Source organism: Mytilus californianus, unplaced genomic scaffold, assembly GCF_021869535.1.
Source record: "Mytilus californianus isolate M0D057914Y unplaced genomic scaffold, xbMytCali1.0.p SCAF_8, whole genome shotgun sequence".
NCBI lineage: Eukaryota > Metazoa > Mollusca > Bivalvia > Mytilida > Mytilidae > Mytilus > Mytilus californianus.
The window spans coordinates 21,032,873-21,048,869 of record NW_026262734.1 but is presented as its reverse complement, the minus strand read 5'-3'; the positions used below and the strand labels follow the sequence as shown (position 1 = coordinate 21,048,869).

At 33.0% G+C, this 15,997-nt stretch overlaps 1 protein-coding gene across 2 annotated transcripts in view; it reads right to left on the bottom strand.

Moving 5' to 3' along the window:
- LOC127710864 (perlucin-like protein) overlaps positions 1–15,997 on the bottom strand; it is a 378,664-nt gene that overhangs the window by 26,300 nt on the left and 336,367 nt on the right. For both annotated transcript variants that reach the window (XM_052216826.1, XM_052216827.1), the window contains exons 2-4: positions 14,869–14,992; positions 13,567–13,649; positions 4,650–4,742 (exon numbers count right to left, since the gene is read on the bottom strand). In XM_052216826.1, the coding sequence (XP_052072786.1) occupies positions 4,650–4,742; positions 13,567–13,649; positions 14,869–14,959 (267 nt within the window). In that variant the 5' untranslated portion in view covers positions 14,960–14,992. The remainder of the gene's footprint in view (positions 1–4,649; positions 4,743–13,566; positions 13,650–14,868; positions 14,993–15,997) is intronic.

The window sequence follows — 15,997 nt, the reverse complement described above, 5'->3', positions numbered from 1 at the left end:
TATAATTTGAGTCCATTCATTAGAATCTGCATGGAATCAGTGAGACAAAATTTATTGTTATATCTAGTTTGTTCATACAAGAATTGCAAACTAATTTCCTTTTATTTCAAATAATGAAGAATTTACATTCAGAATACTTTCATTATGGTCTCGTTTAAGTTTAAATAAAAAAGGTAGGATCAGGTATCAGTAATGAAAAGGAGTTCCTGTATTTGATAATTTTAATCCTGTCTTGATCCATTATTCATTAATATTTTGGCTACCCCTTGTATGATTAAAGTAGAAATTTATTTCTGTGTTGAAATAATTTGGTTACAGCAGTATAAATACTTACCAAAATATAAATATTAAATTAACTCTTGGAATAATAATATTATGGCACATACTGACATAGGGCCTATTTGAGTATTTCACTGAGACTGAGTTCTGAAAAGTGATAAAATGTGTTTCGCTAATTTTTTTGCACATGTCTTTAGTATCAAAATATATTCAATAAAATTATTTTAAAAATATCCTCATGTAAATAACAGCATATGGTGCTTAATATAATAATAGTTTGATCATGAGAGTGTCAAACAAAGGGACGTAACTCGTAAATTACTATCGGCCCCGCTTCGTCAGAAATATCGACACATCGAAGTGGCACATTTGCGTATTACAGCGTATTAAGTGGCACAAATTTGACATATCATAGTCAAAGTTATGTTACATAACATAATTTAAATTCAGCATAGCTTCCCGAGAAGTTAAGAAAGAAAATTACGATTTTAATTTCCAATGACCGATTTTTTTGGTCAACACCTAGACTTTGAAGACACATTTTGAGAGAAAAAATTAGTTTAATCCATAATTGAGTGGATCAATATTTTTCTTATATACTCAAGAATGTTCACTTAAAAGCAAATTAGTTTTAATTCATGCAAAAAACTACAAATTCCAAAAAACGGGCTTCACTTTTTTTGGTAAAAAAATGCCCATATATGGTAATCACATGACTTCCATTGTTGCTTTAAGAAATGGGGTCAAACCGGGGTCAGCTTTCCGACTGAATAAGGAAGTCAACAATATTAACTTCGAATGGGAAAAAAATCAAGTCCACATTCTTAATTTTGTATGTCTGTTATTTCATATAGGAAATGAATAAGAGATATGAAAAACATAAGAAGTCGATGAGAGAGAAACCCAACTAGTAGTACACAAACAAAAAAAATAAGTAATTTATATAGTAACTTCACCATTTGTCTAACTCTAAATCGTAATGAGAATTGTACGGATAAATTTAACAGAGACTATCAACAAAATGACAAAAAAACGTAATAAATAATGACAGCGCATCTTACTGTTCCTGACTTTGAAAAGGAACATTAAAGAGTTGAACGGCATTTTTAGAATTTAACACGTGGAATATATAAGTGTATGAAGAAGAATTGTCAGTTAAAATGACTCAGTTTTAAGCCCCGTATTATAGACCAAAAACAAAAACGCACCCGTTGATGTGCTAAGCATATCCTCTATGTACATATTGAGAGAGAAAAATCGGCACACAGGAATTAGGTATTTGACAGACCAGAGTTGCAACTCATTGATGTTAAGTTACTGACCAAATACGTAGTCTTTTTGTAAATTAGTTTCTCAGATAAGAAACAAAATATTTGTTGGACCGGACAAACTCTGTGGTTGCACTCACTCCCAGATTGAAGGTATAATACAGACAAGTAATTCAATGAGTATATGTACCGTAATAAAAAAAATACTCTGAAGACAAGCTTAGGTAACTTATCTATTGATACAGAATCATTAAATTTCATGCTCTAATATCGACTGCTGTATGAAATGTTATACTACACTGTAATTGACTAAGCTGACCCGATTTAATGTGGGTATGATTTTGTGATCATGTAATGCCTATAGACTAGGTCGTTAGTTTTCTTGTTTGAATTATTTCACATTTTCATGTCGGGGCTTTTTAAAGCTGACTATACGGTGTGGATTTTTCTTTTTCTTTTTTTTTGTGTTGAAGGCCGTGGGGTGACCTTTAGTAGCATTTATTTTCGTCATTTGAACTATGGTTGATAGTTGTCTCTTTTGCAATCATACCAAATGTCCTTATTTTTATATCATCCCCTTACTTTATAATTGTTGCACATTTTGTCATGTCGGGGCCTTTTGAATAATTAAAACTATATGTTCAAGCTGTGTTGTCTACATGAATTGTATGACTAATGTCGGACAGAGATGCAAATTAATTTTTTTATTATATATATCTGTTTTGTTTCCGAACATTTCTTTTCTAAAAGTAATTTACTAGAATACTTTTCTATCCAAGTTTGAATTCGTAACAATTCATAAAGGTTTGGCAAATATGATGCTATTTTACGAGGAGCCAGCTTTATTAATTTTCATGATTGATATCATTGGTTTAAAAAAACCACCTTGACTCTACCACTGAAATTGACAACGTAGTAGTGAACAGCGGGAAAGATTTCAAGACGTTGTTGCGAATAAAACTTATTCCAATTTAGTTTGACGCCTTATTGGCAAACATCCCGTTTTGCCAATAGAAATTAAGGTTTATTGCTTTTATTGAAAAAACAAGCACATGGACCCCCAGTTTTTTCTTTTGCAATCGATCAAATTCTGTTTCAAGAACACTCCGCCAAAATTTTAAGAAAAAATCAACGATAGAATTTTTCTGCACTTCTGTGTAGACGCAAAAATATTTTCAGCTTCTTTATTTCACTTGTATTAAAACAATTTAGGATATAATTATTTATTTCAACCGTTCGAAAGTATTGGTACTTTCCTTAAAAGCCCTTATTTATGAAATTTCAGGGTTTTTCCTTCAAATATGCAAATTTCGAAACAAATTATCTCAAAAAGTAAGTCATGAAGGTATATTTTTCTTTGCATATTTCAAAAGTACACATCGAAATTGACCTTCTACCAAAATTTAAAGAAAAAATCAACGAGGGATCTCTACTGTATCATATGCCCTTAAGACCTTATAATAAGTACTATTCCAATCGGACGACTAAGTTCAAAGTTAAAACCTAGCATCTTTGGGAATCGGTATTCTGGTTACGTATACATGTATATAATTGCTCACATCATAAAAAAAATATTTGAATTTATAATTTATTCTTGTATGCTCTTTGAATGTTTCACATTTTGTAATGTCGTTGTATACGGTATGTGTTTTGCTCATTGTTGAAGGCCGTACGTAGATATATATATATAGTTGTTGAAATCCGCTTACTTTTTCCCTATATAACCATATATGTTTTTCGTGTAGAAATTCTTAATTGTCTTTAAATAGTGATTTCCTTAAAAGTACAAATTCATAAATACATTTCATTATCATTGCAAGAAACTTGATACATATCTACATAATATTAAATTAAGAAATAACTTATAATAACATATAAAGGACCAAGGGAAGACACTTTTCGGTAAGGTAACAAACCGTTGAATCATTTTACCCAATTAAATAATTTGTCATCATGAAAATGGACCATTTTTCTCACCAACCCATAGTCTAAATAATTATGACGTCTTGGAATTTAGATGTTTTATCTGTTTCTGCTTTGACGCATTCCTGTGTCAGTGAGGGGACTACAAATTCAAATTTAACCAAATACCCTTAGCAGTCAGCAAACGTCGTTATTATCTGGACCAACCAATAATAACATCCCTTTAAAAGTGGCTTTCCTGTGGGATGGGGTTGACCAAGTATGTTTTAATTGAATAGACTATTTGAAGGAAGGCTGGTAAGAATTAAAAAAAATAAAGCCGCGGAAAAAAATAAGCCTGCATAGCAACAGATGAAAATTAATATTTTATCCGCTAAAGTAATCTTACCCAAGACGGGATGAAAACACATATTCTGCATCACAAAATGCAAGAAATAATTGCACAAACTCTTTTCATTAGTGTTAAATATGCCAATGAATGAATCAGTAATAGTCTTTAATAGGAATTATAGGAGACGATTGATGTATAAAGACAAATGTTCTTGGCGCATGAACGTCATAGCAAAAATCAAACTGAATGTTATTCCATTATTTGTATACGTCACGATTCAAATTTTGTATGTAGAATAACGTCTTTAGATCAATAGGTGTTGTTTTATTTTCAATTATATTCTGTCAATCTAGCATTTCCTGATTCTTGAAATTCAATAAGGCGACTGACTCCCAGATGTCTTGAAATCTTCTTTAGCCTGGTGGTCATTAGTACAGCAGAGGTTGCAAATATGGTGTTCCCAGCAAAAATTTTGTAGTCCTACATTTGCAGTAAAACGCTTGCTCTCAATTATTTCCAAAGTTTTAATAAGATAAGGCCAATTTGCACAATAATTATATGGTTCCATATTAAATATAGATAATCGTTGTAATTAGGAGTTATACTAAATATCAGAAAGCCTAAACAAGAATAAAACCTCCACAGCCTTATAGTCAGACATCAGGACCACCACTACACTTGTGTGGATCTACCTCAGTTTGGTGGTCTGAACCGACAGGATCGCCAGTTTAATAGGATAGTGCACTCTTTAGTTACGACATGTTAATTGTTGATTTGACGGACAAATTTAGCCAATGGAAAAACAATATTTACACAAAGAGTTGCATTAGAATTTGAGACCTACTTACTTTTGGAAGATCGTTAAGTTTTTCAGCAATCCAGTAATTTTCCAATGGTGAATCAATTGTTACTAAAGCTCCTCCTAGTAACCGACAATCCTCCTAGGAAACATATCAAGAGTTGTTATTTGAAATAAAGTGGGAAATAGTTATAGTAACATCTTAACAATCTCAACAAAGTTACATGCACTAGAATAAGGAACTTATTACAGAAACATTTAAGGTACATTTATAGCAAAATCGCGATCAGAACAACTGCATAATACGACATTTGAACGTTTGGTCTCAAAACAGTAATGTGAGGCACATGTACTTATGGTATAAATCAGTAATGTAAGTCAAAGTTCTAAAACAAAACTAGACAATTCTAAACAATCTTTAATACCAACAGTACAAATATATGGAGATATGATATGGTTGCCAATAAGACAACTGTCCACAAGAGACCAAAGGATTTATATTATTTGATAAAATCCTCGTCCTTGGTCTGTGGTGGACAGTTGGCTTTGTAGTTGTAATCTTTATTGTCATAATTCTATTAGCATACTAATAAAAAGTAATGCTGAAACAAATAAAGTAAACATTAAAGTTAACATATTTTATTTTTCATGTATTTGATAAGCTAATGTAATAACTACATTTGTCTGCTACCCAAGAAAGTTCGGTTTTCTTATAACGCTAAAGTGAATCACTAAAGACTTCAAAATCCTTGCTTAAACTAAAAGTCACCGTATGGCCATTAACAACGAGTTAAACCTACATCGTCTATGTAAGATATATAAAAGGCTTCGGCATGACAAAAAATGAAACAATTCAAGAGAAAACCAGCTACCCAACATGCTTTGAACCGGGTTCTAAAATATACCTTATCGAACTTTTATTTATCACTCCACATTATATCATTGAAAATATTTATATTGGCCGTTTTTGTTTGTGACGTTATGTTAAAGGGCCTTCTACGCTTTTAACATATACAAGATTCTGACCAATTTTAAACTAGCATTTGGACCTGAATATGTAGAACAAGTACTCGTTCTTGGTCTGTGGTGGACAGTTGGCTTTGTGCATGTAGTTGTTGTGCATTTGGACCTGAATATGTAGAACAAGTACTATTTCTTTGTACATCCAACCTCCTTGGTGGCAAACTTCTCTTTCTTTCTGTTGTCCATTTTGTTTTTCTTTTTACTTTAATATTTTCCCCTTTCTAATTTGTTATTTGTTATTTTCTGTTTTACTTTCATTATATGTCGCATTCAGAAATAAATGAAAAATGAAAATATCAAGAAAACGTTAAAATTTGAAACTGAAAGCAAAATCATATGTTGTTGGACTGTCGACAGCAAACACTTCGATCGCTTAGGTAAAATACGAGCCTTAGCGCACTTTAACCTTTGATATGTAAAGTCTCCGAAAAGAACCAATATTGAAATATTAAAGGAATGTCGGTATCCTTACCAATCGCACAACGGCAGATTTTCGTGTATTTTCTTTTACAAATGAGTTTTTATCATATTCCACCATCGCCGGGGTACATGCACAAGTTAAGGATGTGCCTTTTATCCTTTTAGCAGTCTGTGGTAGTATTTGCCAAAACGTATATATATATACCCTCTAACAAGAAATTTGTTTTGCATGCACACGTATAAAAATTGCGGTTTTTATCCAACGTAATCATAGGTTTGAACGTTGTTTTCAATTTAGACTTGTTTATATTGATCGTTTGGGCTTGTATTATATTTGCCTTCGGGTTTATATGATCCGTTCATCCTATTTTGACTCCTCAAAATTCAAGAGTCTATCCTAAATTGAGGTAAATTGTATGGCTTTCCAAATACCGTTTCGATTCCTAATATCACTGAAGAGACATTAATTGTCGAAATCCGGATATGATGTACAAAAACCTTTGCACCTTTTGTTTGCGGTATACCATCTTTTCCGCAAGTTTATTGTTTTCTGTGTTTAGTATCAAATTTATAATTAAGATCCATTTATTACATCGGTGATCCGTTTATTTGGCAATCGCCAATGGCAGTCAGCAGGGTTTAAGAACATTTGTTGTTCGACCTGTTAGTCAAATGCGTTTTATTAAAATATACTTTTTCACTTTTTTGGTCTTTTGGAAAATGTTGTTTGTGCTGTATTTAGACCCCTCCAACAAGAAATTTGTTTTGCATGCACTCGTATAAAAATTGCGGTTTTTATCCAACGCAATCATATGTTTTAACGTTGTTTACAATTCAGACTTGTAAATATATAGCCTTCCAAATACCGTTTCGATCCCTAACATCACTGAAGAGACATTAATTGTCGAAATCCGGATATGGTGAACAAATTTTTGCACCTCATGTTTGCGATATACCATCCTCTCCGCAAGTTTATTGTTTTCTGTTTGGTATTAAATTAATAATTAAGATCCAACTTACATCTCGTGATCAATTTATTTGGCAATCGTCAATGGCAGTCAGCAGGGTTTAAGAACATCAGTTGTTCGACCTGTTAGTCAAATGGGTTTTGTTAAAATATACTTTTTACTTTTTTGGTCTTTTGGAAAATGTTGTTTGTGCTGTATTTAGACCCCTCTACCAAGAAATTTGTTTTACATGCACACGTATACAAATTGCGGTTTTTATCCAACGCAATCATACTAGGTTTGAACGTTGTTTTCAATTTAGACTTGTTTATATTGATCGTTTGGGCTTGTATTATATTTTCCTTCGGGTTTATATGATCCGTTCATCCTATTTCGACTCTTTAAAATTCAAGAGTCTATCCAAAATTGAGGTCAATTATATGGCCTTCCAAATACCGTTTCGATCCCTAACATCACTGAAGAGACATTAATTGTCGAAATCCGGATATGGTGTACAAATTTTTGCACCTCATGTTTGCGATATACCATCCTCTCCGCAAGTTTATTGTTTTCTGTTTGGTATTAAATTAATAATTAAGATCCAAGTTACATCTCGTGATCAATTTATTTGGCAATCGTCAATGGCAGTCAGCAGGTTTTAAGAACATCAGTTGTTCGACCTGTTAGTCAAACGCGTTTTGTTAAAATATTCTTTTCACTTTTTTGGTCTTTTGGAAAATGTTGTTTGTGCTGTATTTAGACCCCTCTACCAAGAAATTTGTTTTACATGCACACGTATAAAAATTCCGGTTTTTATCCAACGGCAACGCAATCATACTAGGTTTGAACGTTGTTTTCAATTTAGACTTGTTTGTATTTATCGTTTGGGCTTGTATTATATTTTCCTTCGGGTTTATATGATCCGTTCATCCTATTTCGACTCTTTAAAATTCAAGAGTCTATCCTAAATTGAGGTCAATTATATGGCCTTCCAAATACCGTTTCGATCCCTAACATCACTGAAGAGACATTAATTGTCGAAATCCGGATATGGTGTACAAATTTTTGCACCTCATGTTTGCGATATACCATCCTCTCCGCAAGTTTATTGTTTTCTGTTTAGTATTAAATTAATAATTAAGATCCAACTTACATCTCGTGATCAATTTATTTGGCAATCGTCAATGGCAGTCAGCAGGTTTTAAGAACATCAGTTGTTCGACCTGTTAGTCAAACGCGTTTTGTTAAAATATTCTTTTCACTTTTTTGGTCTTTTGGAAAATGTTGTTTGTGCTGTATTTAGACCCCTCTACCAAGAAATTTGTTTTACATGCACACGTATAAAAATTGCGGTTTTTATCCAACGGCAACGCAATCATACTAGGTTTGAACGTTGTTTTCAATTTAGACTTGTTTATATTTATCGTTTGGGCTTGTATTATATTTTCCTTCGGGTTTATATGATCCGTTCATCCTATTTCGACTCTTTAAAATTCAAGAGTCTATCCTAAATTGAGGTCAATTATATGGCCTTCCAAATACCGTTTCGATCCCTAACATCACTGAAGAGACATTAATTGTCGAAATCCGGATATGGTGTACAAATTTTTGCACCTCATGTTTGCGATATACCATCCTCTCCGCAAGTTTATTGTTTTCTGTTTGGTATTAAATTAATAATTAAGATCCAACTTACATCTCGTGATCAATTTATTTGGCAATCGTCAATGGCAGTCAGCAGGGTTTAAGAACATCAGTTGTTCGACCTGTTAGTCAAATGCGTTTTGTTAAAATATACTTTTTACTTTTTTGGTCTTTTGGAAAATGTTGTTTGTGCTGTATTTAGACCCCTCTACCAAGAAATTTGTTTTACATGCACACGTATAAAAATTGCGGTTTTATCCAACGCAATCATACTAGGTTTGAACGTTGTTTTCAATTTAGACTTGTTTATATTGATCGTTTGGGCTTGTATTATATTTTCCTTCGGGTTTATATGATCCGTTCATCCTATTTCGACTCTTTAAAATTCAAGAGTCTATCCAAAATTGAGGTCAATTATATGGCCTTCCAAATACCGTTTCGATCCCTAACATCACTGAAGAGACATTAATTGTCGAAATCCGGATATGGTGTACAAATTTTTGCACCTCATGTTTGCGATATACCATCCTCTCCGCAAGTTTATTGTTTTCTGTTTGGTATTAAATTAATAATTAAGATCCAAGTTACATCTCGTGATCAATTTATTTGGCAATCGTCAATGGCAGTCAGCAGGTTTTAAGAACATCAGTTGTTCGACCTGTTAGTCAAACACGTTTTGTTAAAATATTCTTTTCACTTTTTTGGTCTTTTGGAAAATGTTGTTTGTGCTGTATTTAGACCCCTCTACCAAGAAATTTGTTTTACATGCACACGTATACAAATTGCGGTTTTTATCCAACGCAATCATACTAGGTTTGAACGTTGTTTTCAATTTAGACTTGTTTATATTGATCGTTTGGGCTTGTATTATATTTTCCTTCGGGTTTATATGATCCGTTCATCCTATTTCGACTCTTTAAAATTCAAGAGTCTATCCAAAATTGAGGTCAATTATATGGCCTTCCAAATACCGTTTCGATCCCTAACATCACTGAAGAGACATTAATTGTCGAAATCCGGATATGGTGTACAAATTTTTGCACCTCATGTTTGCGATATACCATCCTCTCCGCAAGTTTATTGTTTTCTGTTTGGTATTAAATTAATAATTAAGATCCAAGTTACATCTCGTGATCAATTTATTTGGCAATCGTCAATGGCAGTCAGCAGGTTTTAAGAACATCAATTGTTCGACCTGTTAGTCAAACGCGTTTTGTTAAAATATTCTTTTCACTTTTTTGGTCTTTTGGAAAATGTTGTTTGTGCTGTATTTAGACCCCTCTACCAAGAAATTTGTTTTACATGCACACGTATAAAATTGCGGTTCTTATCCAACGCAATCATACTAGGTTTGAACGTTGTTTTCAATTTAGACTTGTTTATATTTATCGTTTACTGCTTATATTATATTTTCCTTCGGGTTTATATGATCCGTTCATCCTATTTCGACTCTTTAAAATTCAAGAGTCTATCCTAAATTGAGGTCAATTATATGGCCTTCCAAATACCGTTTCGATCCCTAACATCACTGAAGAGACATTAATTGTCGATATCCGGATATGGTGTACAAATTTTTGCACCTCATGTTTGCGATATACCATCCTCTCCGCAAGTTTATGGTTTTCTGTTTGGTATTAAATTAATAATTAAAATCCAAGTTACATCTCGTGATCAATTTATTTGGCAATCGTCAATGGCAGTCAGCAGGTTTTAAGAACATCAGTTGTTCGACCTGTTAGTCAAATGCGTTTTGTTAAAATATACTTTTCACTTTTTTGGTCTTTTGGAAAATGTTGTTTGTGCTGTATTTAGACCCCTCTACCAAGAAATTTGTTTTAAATGCACAGGTATCAAAATTGCGGTTTTTATCCAACGCAATCATAGGTTTGAACGTTGTTTTCAATTTAGACTTGTAAGTTGTATATACATATACATATATATTGTATATATACTAGAACACACCCGCGACATCGCCGTTCCGTGGCTGAATTAAAGTACCTGCGCCTTATTTTTAGCCTGGATTTTTAGCATTCATATTCTCATCTGATAAAGTCATGCTGATTATAAGGTGCACAGTTTTCTCTGCTTCAAAATCTCTCTTTTTGAATCCTTCAACCCGGAACTTGTTAATTATTGGTAATATTAATTATGTGGAAAACAAAACGGCCTGGAATGGTGTAATTCCTAATCAACATCAATGTCCCATATTAGTTATAATTTCTATATAAAGTTGAATTCTTCGATTCGTCGTTTTTTTACATCATGTCGGCTAACACATTGGAATGTTCCTTACGCCTTATTTTAGCCTGGATTTTTAGTATTCGTATTGTCATTTGATAAAGTCATGCTGATTTTAAGTGCACAGTTTTCTCTGCTTTCAAAATCTTTGTTTGAACCCGTCCTGTTTTTTTTTTTACTACAACCGGAAACTACATGTATGTTTTATTGCATTGCACTTATTGTTTTGGAGATGGTTAACTTTCAGGTAGTAAGATAGGTAGGCAAATGCTCACATTCAATCTGTATCGATACAGTCGTGTAAAATGTCATCCTTTACACCATAACCCATAGTGGTGCTCCTTATAAAGGAGGAAGATACAGAACATACATACATGTGACAAATACTATTGGTATCGGTATCGGATTCGAACCCGGAACTTGTTAATTATTGGTGATATTAATTATGCGGAAAACTAATGGGCCTGGAATGGTGTAATTTTTAATCAACACCATTGTCCCTTATTAGTTATATATAAAGATGAATTCTTTGATTCGTCGTTTTTCCGTCATGCCGGCTAACAAATTGGACCTCGTTATTTTAGTAGTATAGATATATATGCTTTTTTTTCATCTTTTATGCAGACGCTTCGAGATCATTTGTGCTCTTTATTAAAGGCAGCTGTTTAACTAACGTCTTGATATATAAAGAATAAGAAACTTAAAATCGTTTTTAATATTCGAGGTATTTTAGTAGATACATCAAGTTCAGTAGGGTATTTTAGTAGATACATCAAGTTTAGTTGGGTATTTTCGGAAAGAAATTATCTTCGCAAAGCGGTCAGGACAGAAAATTTCAGTGTTTTCACCCTCTATCTACAACTATTTTTGGAAAATATCACTCCTGAACATAATTTATCTGTTTATCTTTTAACTGAATCGATATTTGAAGAAAGTCTGAAGTATTCATTGAATGTAGACCTAGTTTTCGAACGTTTAATTGGATTTTTTTTTTATTTCAAAAACTGGCTCACAGCTCAGCTTAACGCCTCTTCTGAACATTTGAAGGTCCCCACTATCAGTATGTATTGGTTACCTAAACTACAAAAAAAAACGTAAAATATTGTTTCATATTGGCCTCTAGTAAGTGTAAATTACTTAAAACTTTTACTTAATTCTTCCATAGATACAAAGATTTGGTTTGCAAGTTTGGCTGTACCTGTAGGTGTCAGACCACCAATTAAATATCCCTATCTGTTCAACCAAATTTTGCGATTTTCACAGCTTTCTAATTATTTTACCTTAAGTTTAACTTCATAGAAACCAGGTATATCCTGAATTTTACATGTATCAGCTTTCTGCATGCCAATTTTCAACATACCTTTTAAGCCTTCTAAGAAAAAAACTGACCTTCAAAAAGAGGTACTCCAAAAATAACCCCTGGTTTTCTTGAAATCTTAAATTAGTATACTATGGAGCGCATTAATCCTCAATTTTTAATGCAAACTCATAGACAAGTAAATTTTTGCTCAAAATGGTCTAAATATATTTCTCTTTAACCGAAAGTTTCATTTCTGCAAATTTGTTGGTTAGTTTAAGTAAACAAGGACATCAAAAGCACCATTTTGTGTCAGAGTAGGGCTACTTTTACATACGTTCAAAATTAGAGGGAGTAATTGGTGACACCTGTAAAAAACTTATTTCAGACGGAATAGCACATTCTAAATTTTACCGTGATGTTGTTTACCGAGCACGGAAATTCATATACGATCCGGGTAAACTTATCAATCCTTTAAATAAACTTTTTCTAAAAGGTTACCAATTCAACACTGTAATTAGATCTTTGAATATTGTTTTTATTGGTATGAATATTGATTTCGTTATCACTCAGTAAATTAAAATCCTACTAACAGTTTTGTTATACACATATGCACTTTGACGGTGCTACAATCTGTCGATCATTTGGCATTTTGGCATTGCACAAGATCATATTTTTCTCTGACTGTTAATGACGTCTTGACACTAAATCCGTTGGATGTTGGATGTGTACTGATTGATAATTTAGTCTTAGATACATGATTTTTTTATTAGTTGTTATTGGCTTTGAACTAGATGTCAGTAACTGCGAGTACTCACAGATCTATACTTAGTGTCCTCTTTGTTGTTAGGGATGAGGGATGGATAAATGCCCTGTCATGTCCAGTCTGTTTTCATGTTTGATGTTTTTTCTGTTTATCGATCTGATGAGTTAAGCCTTTTTCAACTTATAGTTTGTTCTTATGTTGTGCTGTTACATCACTGTCCCAGGTTAGGGGAGGGTTGAGCGCTCACAAACATGTTTAACCCCGCCACATTCTTTATGTGCCTGTCCCAAGTCAGGAGCCAGTAGTTCAGTTGTTATCGTTGGTTCATGTCTGTCATATTTGTTTTTCGTAAATTGTTTTGTTATAAATTAGGCCGTTAGTTTTCTCAATTGAATTGTTTCATATTTTTCATGTCGGGGCCTTTTATAGCCGACTATACGGTATGGGTTTTTCTCATTGTCGAAGGCCGTACGGTTGCCTATAATTGCTTGCATCCACTTTATTTGAACTTTGGTGGATAGTTGTCTCATTGGGAATCATAGTTACCTCATCTCCTTATTTTTATATCGTATACATTTATTTGGACATGATCGTATAACACACGGAAAATCTACAAGCGTACGAGACATACCATGGCATCGTCAATATTCCTCACATCAGCCGAAATGTAGTAACAGCTTTGACGAAAATGTTTCCACCCATTTACTCCACAGACTAAAATGACATATTTATGATATATGATTTATGACATAACATGTTAAATAACTTACACATTCTGACCACCGTCTACAATGGTAAGTAAGGGGGGAAAGGGGGGGGGCAGTATTTGCTCATATAGGCGTCGGAACAGGACTTCAGGTATCGTCAATTCTTGAAAATGGCCATGTTCAGTTAATGCTAAGTTTTTGGTGTGGTTCGTTAAGCTCAGTCTTTAGTTTTCTATGTTGTGTTTTATACTGTTGTATGTCTTTGATCTTTTTTTGTTTTTTTTTCCATGCCATGGCGTTGTCAGTTTATTTTCGACTTTAAAATTTGAATGTCCCTTTGCCAGTTGCAGTATTTTTCATTTTAAAAATCCATAGAAAAACTAGTAGTCTAAGAACTATACATCTTTACCGAAATAAGGGAAAGGTACAAAAGAAGGTTTGAGAAATTAACCCCTTACCAGTGTTTACGCATCACCCCCAAAAAGATATTTTAGCCTTAAAAATGTATTGGCCTTTCCTCTTGTTCAGGGTTTTACCACCCTCCTACAATTTATAAGCATGCAGTATGGGTTTTGCTCATTGTTGAAGGCCGTACGTGACCTATAGTTGTTAATTTCTTTGTCATTATTTTGGTCTCTTGTGGAGAGTTTTCTCGTTGGCAATTATACCAAATCTTCTTATTTTTATATTATAGGACTATTCTGAATGGATGAAACCACAATGCAAAAATATAGCTTTCAATATCATCTGCTATGATTCATAATGAAAACGTCAAACTTTTTAGAAAAGCTATTGCTCGTATTTGCTTGTATTATACTAGCAATCCGAAGATTAAATATAATACATAAAGTTTCATCTCTTTGTCGCTTTGGCTTAAACGAAACATGAGATAAATAAATTAATAGTAATTTATTTTGAATAACAATAATTTTATTATAATATTATTTAAGAGAAAGAAAAAAAACAAGCTATCAGAAACGACAATTTATACAGAAAGAGGTGATTTCATTCAACAAGGTTTTGTTATACCACTAACTTGTATTTGCCATTCGTCTTATCGATACATTTGTAAGTTCTTTTGAAACTCTTTGACCGAAGAAAAGTCAACATCCGAAAGTTGTGTTATTAAAGTTTATCAAAATTTTGTTAACTCGAAAACAAATTGACCACCATTATACATTTATTTAATTCATGGAAAGCTTTCTTTGTAGAATACAATTACTTACCATAATCAGCATGTGGATGTCTAGGACTCGCTTCAACCTTGTAATACGTGACCGTTATCAGGAAAACAAACACCAATAATCGAAACATCATCGTTTGATTGTGCAATTAACTTTTCCTTGGGTGCTTAAAAATAAAATGTTTCGTGAAATAAGAAAAATAGATAGAACGAGTTTTTTTTTCTACTAGCATGAATTTAATGATATGAGGCTGTCGTTTTACTACAAGTTTTCTGTAGTAATATCTTTCATAAAGCAAACAAGTTTGGAACTTATAGTCATTTAAATCTATTACCAAAAGTGGTATTTTTTTGTTATTTTTTAGTGTAATTATTAAAATATTTTGTTCAATCCTCGGAGTGGGGTATTCCTAATATGACAAAAATATTGTTTTCGTTTGGATTTTCCCCCTCTTTTTTGGTTTTTCCTTTGATGTGGTATGATTGTCAATCAGATCACTATCCACCAGAGTCAAAATGACTTGGATGTAAGTAGCTATAGGTTACCCTACTACATTCAACAATGAGAATAACCTGTATGTTAAACATAGTACAAGAAATTGAAATGAAGAATGCAAGTGACGACACCTCTTGAGTTGAATGTTCCATCAGCAAATACATCTTTTTCATCCCAACATAATAGCTTCAAAGAATCTCAAAATCAACAATTATAATCATACTGTCAATATCATTAAATAAAACGATTTTTTCAATGCTACAAGTTCTTGAAACTGTTGAGTTTTTTCATCTGACCTAGATACAACACCACCTCATTAATACATGTATCATCTGTATGCAACAGAACTCCATTCCATAAATTATTATATTTTAGGAACTATATTTGGGTAAATACTTAGATTTCTTTCAAGTTAACGATTGATTGTTGGTTTCATTCATGTCCAGTGGCAAATATTTCATGCATGTTCAGGACGAGAAGAAATAAACAATACATACAATTGGTAGGTCCTGTAATGGGGATCGAGGGGATAAAGGGAATTTTGGAATGCCACTACATGGAAATGAGGTCAGTAAGTTGGATAGGGACTGTAATTTTAAACGCCACCAATGGATCCCTCAAAAATTTGTTGCAAGTGTTCCTAACGTGCCGACTCGCTCTTTAAACAATGCACTGG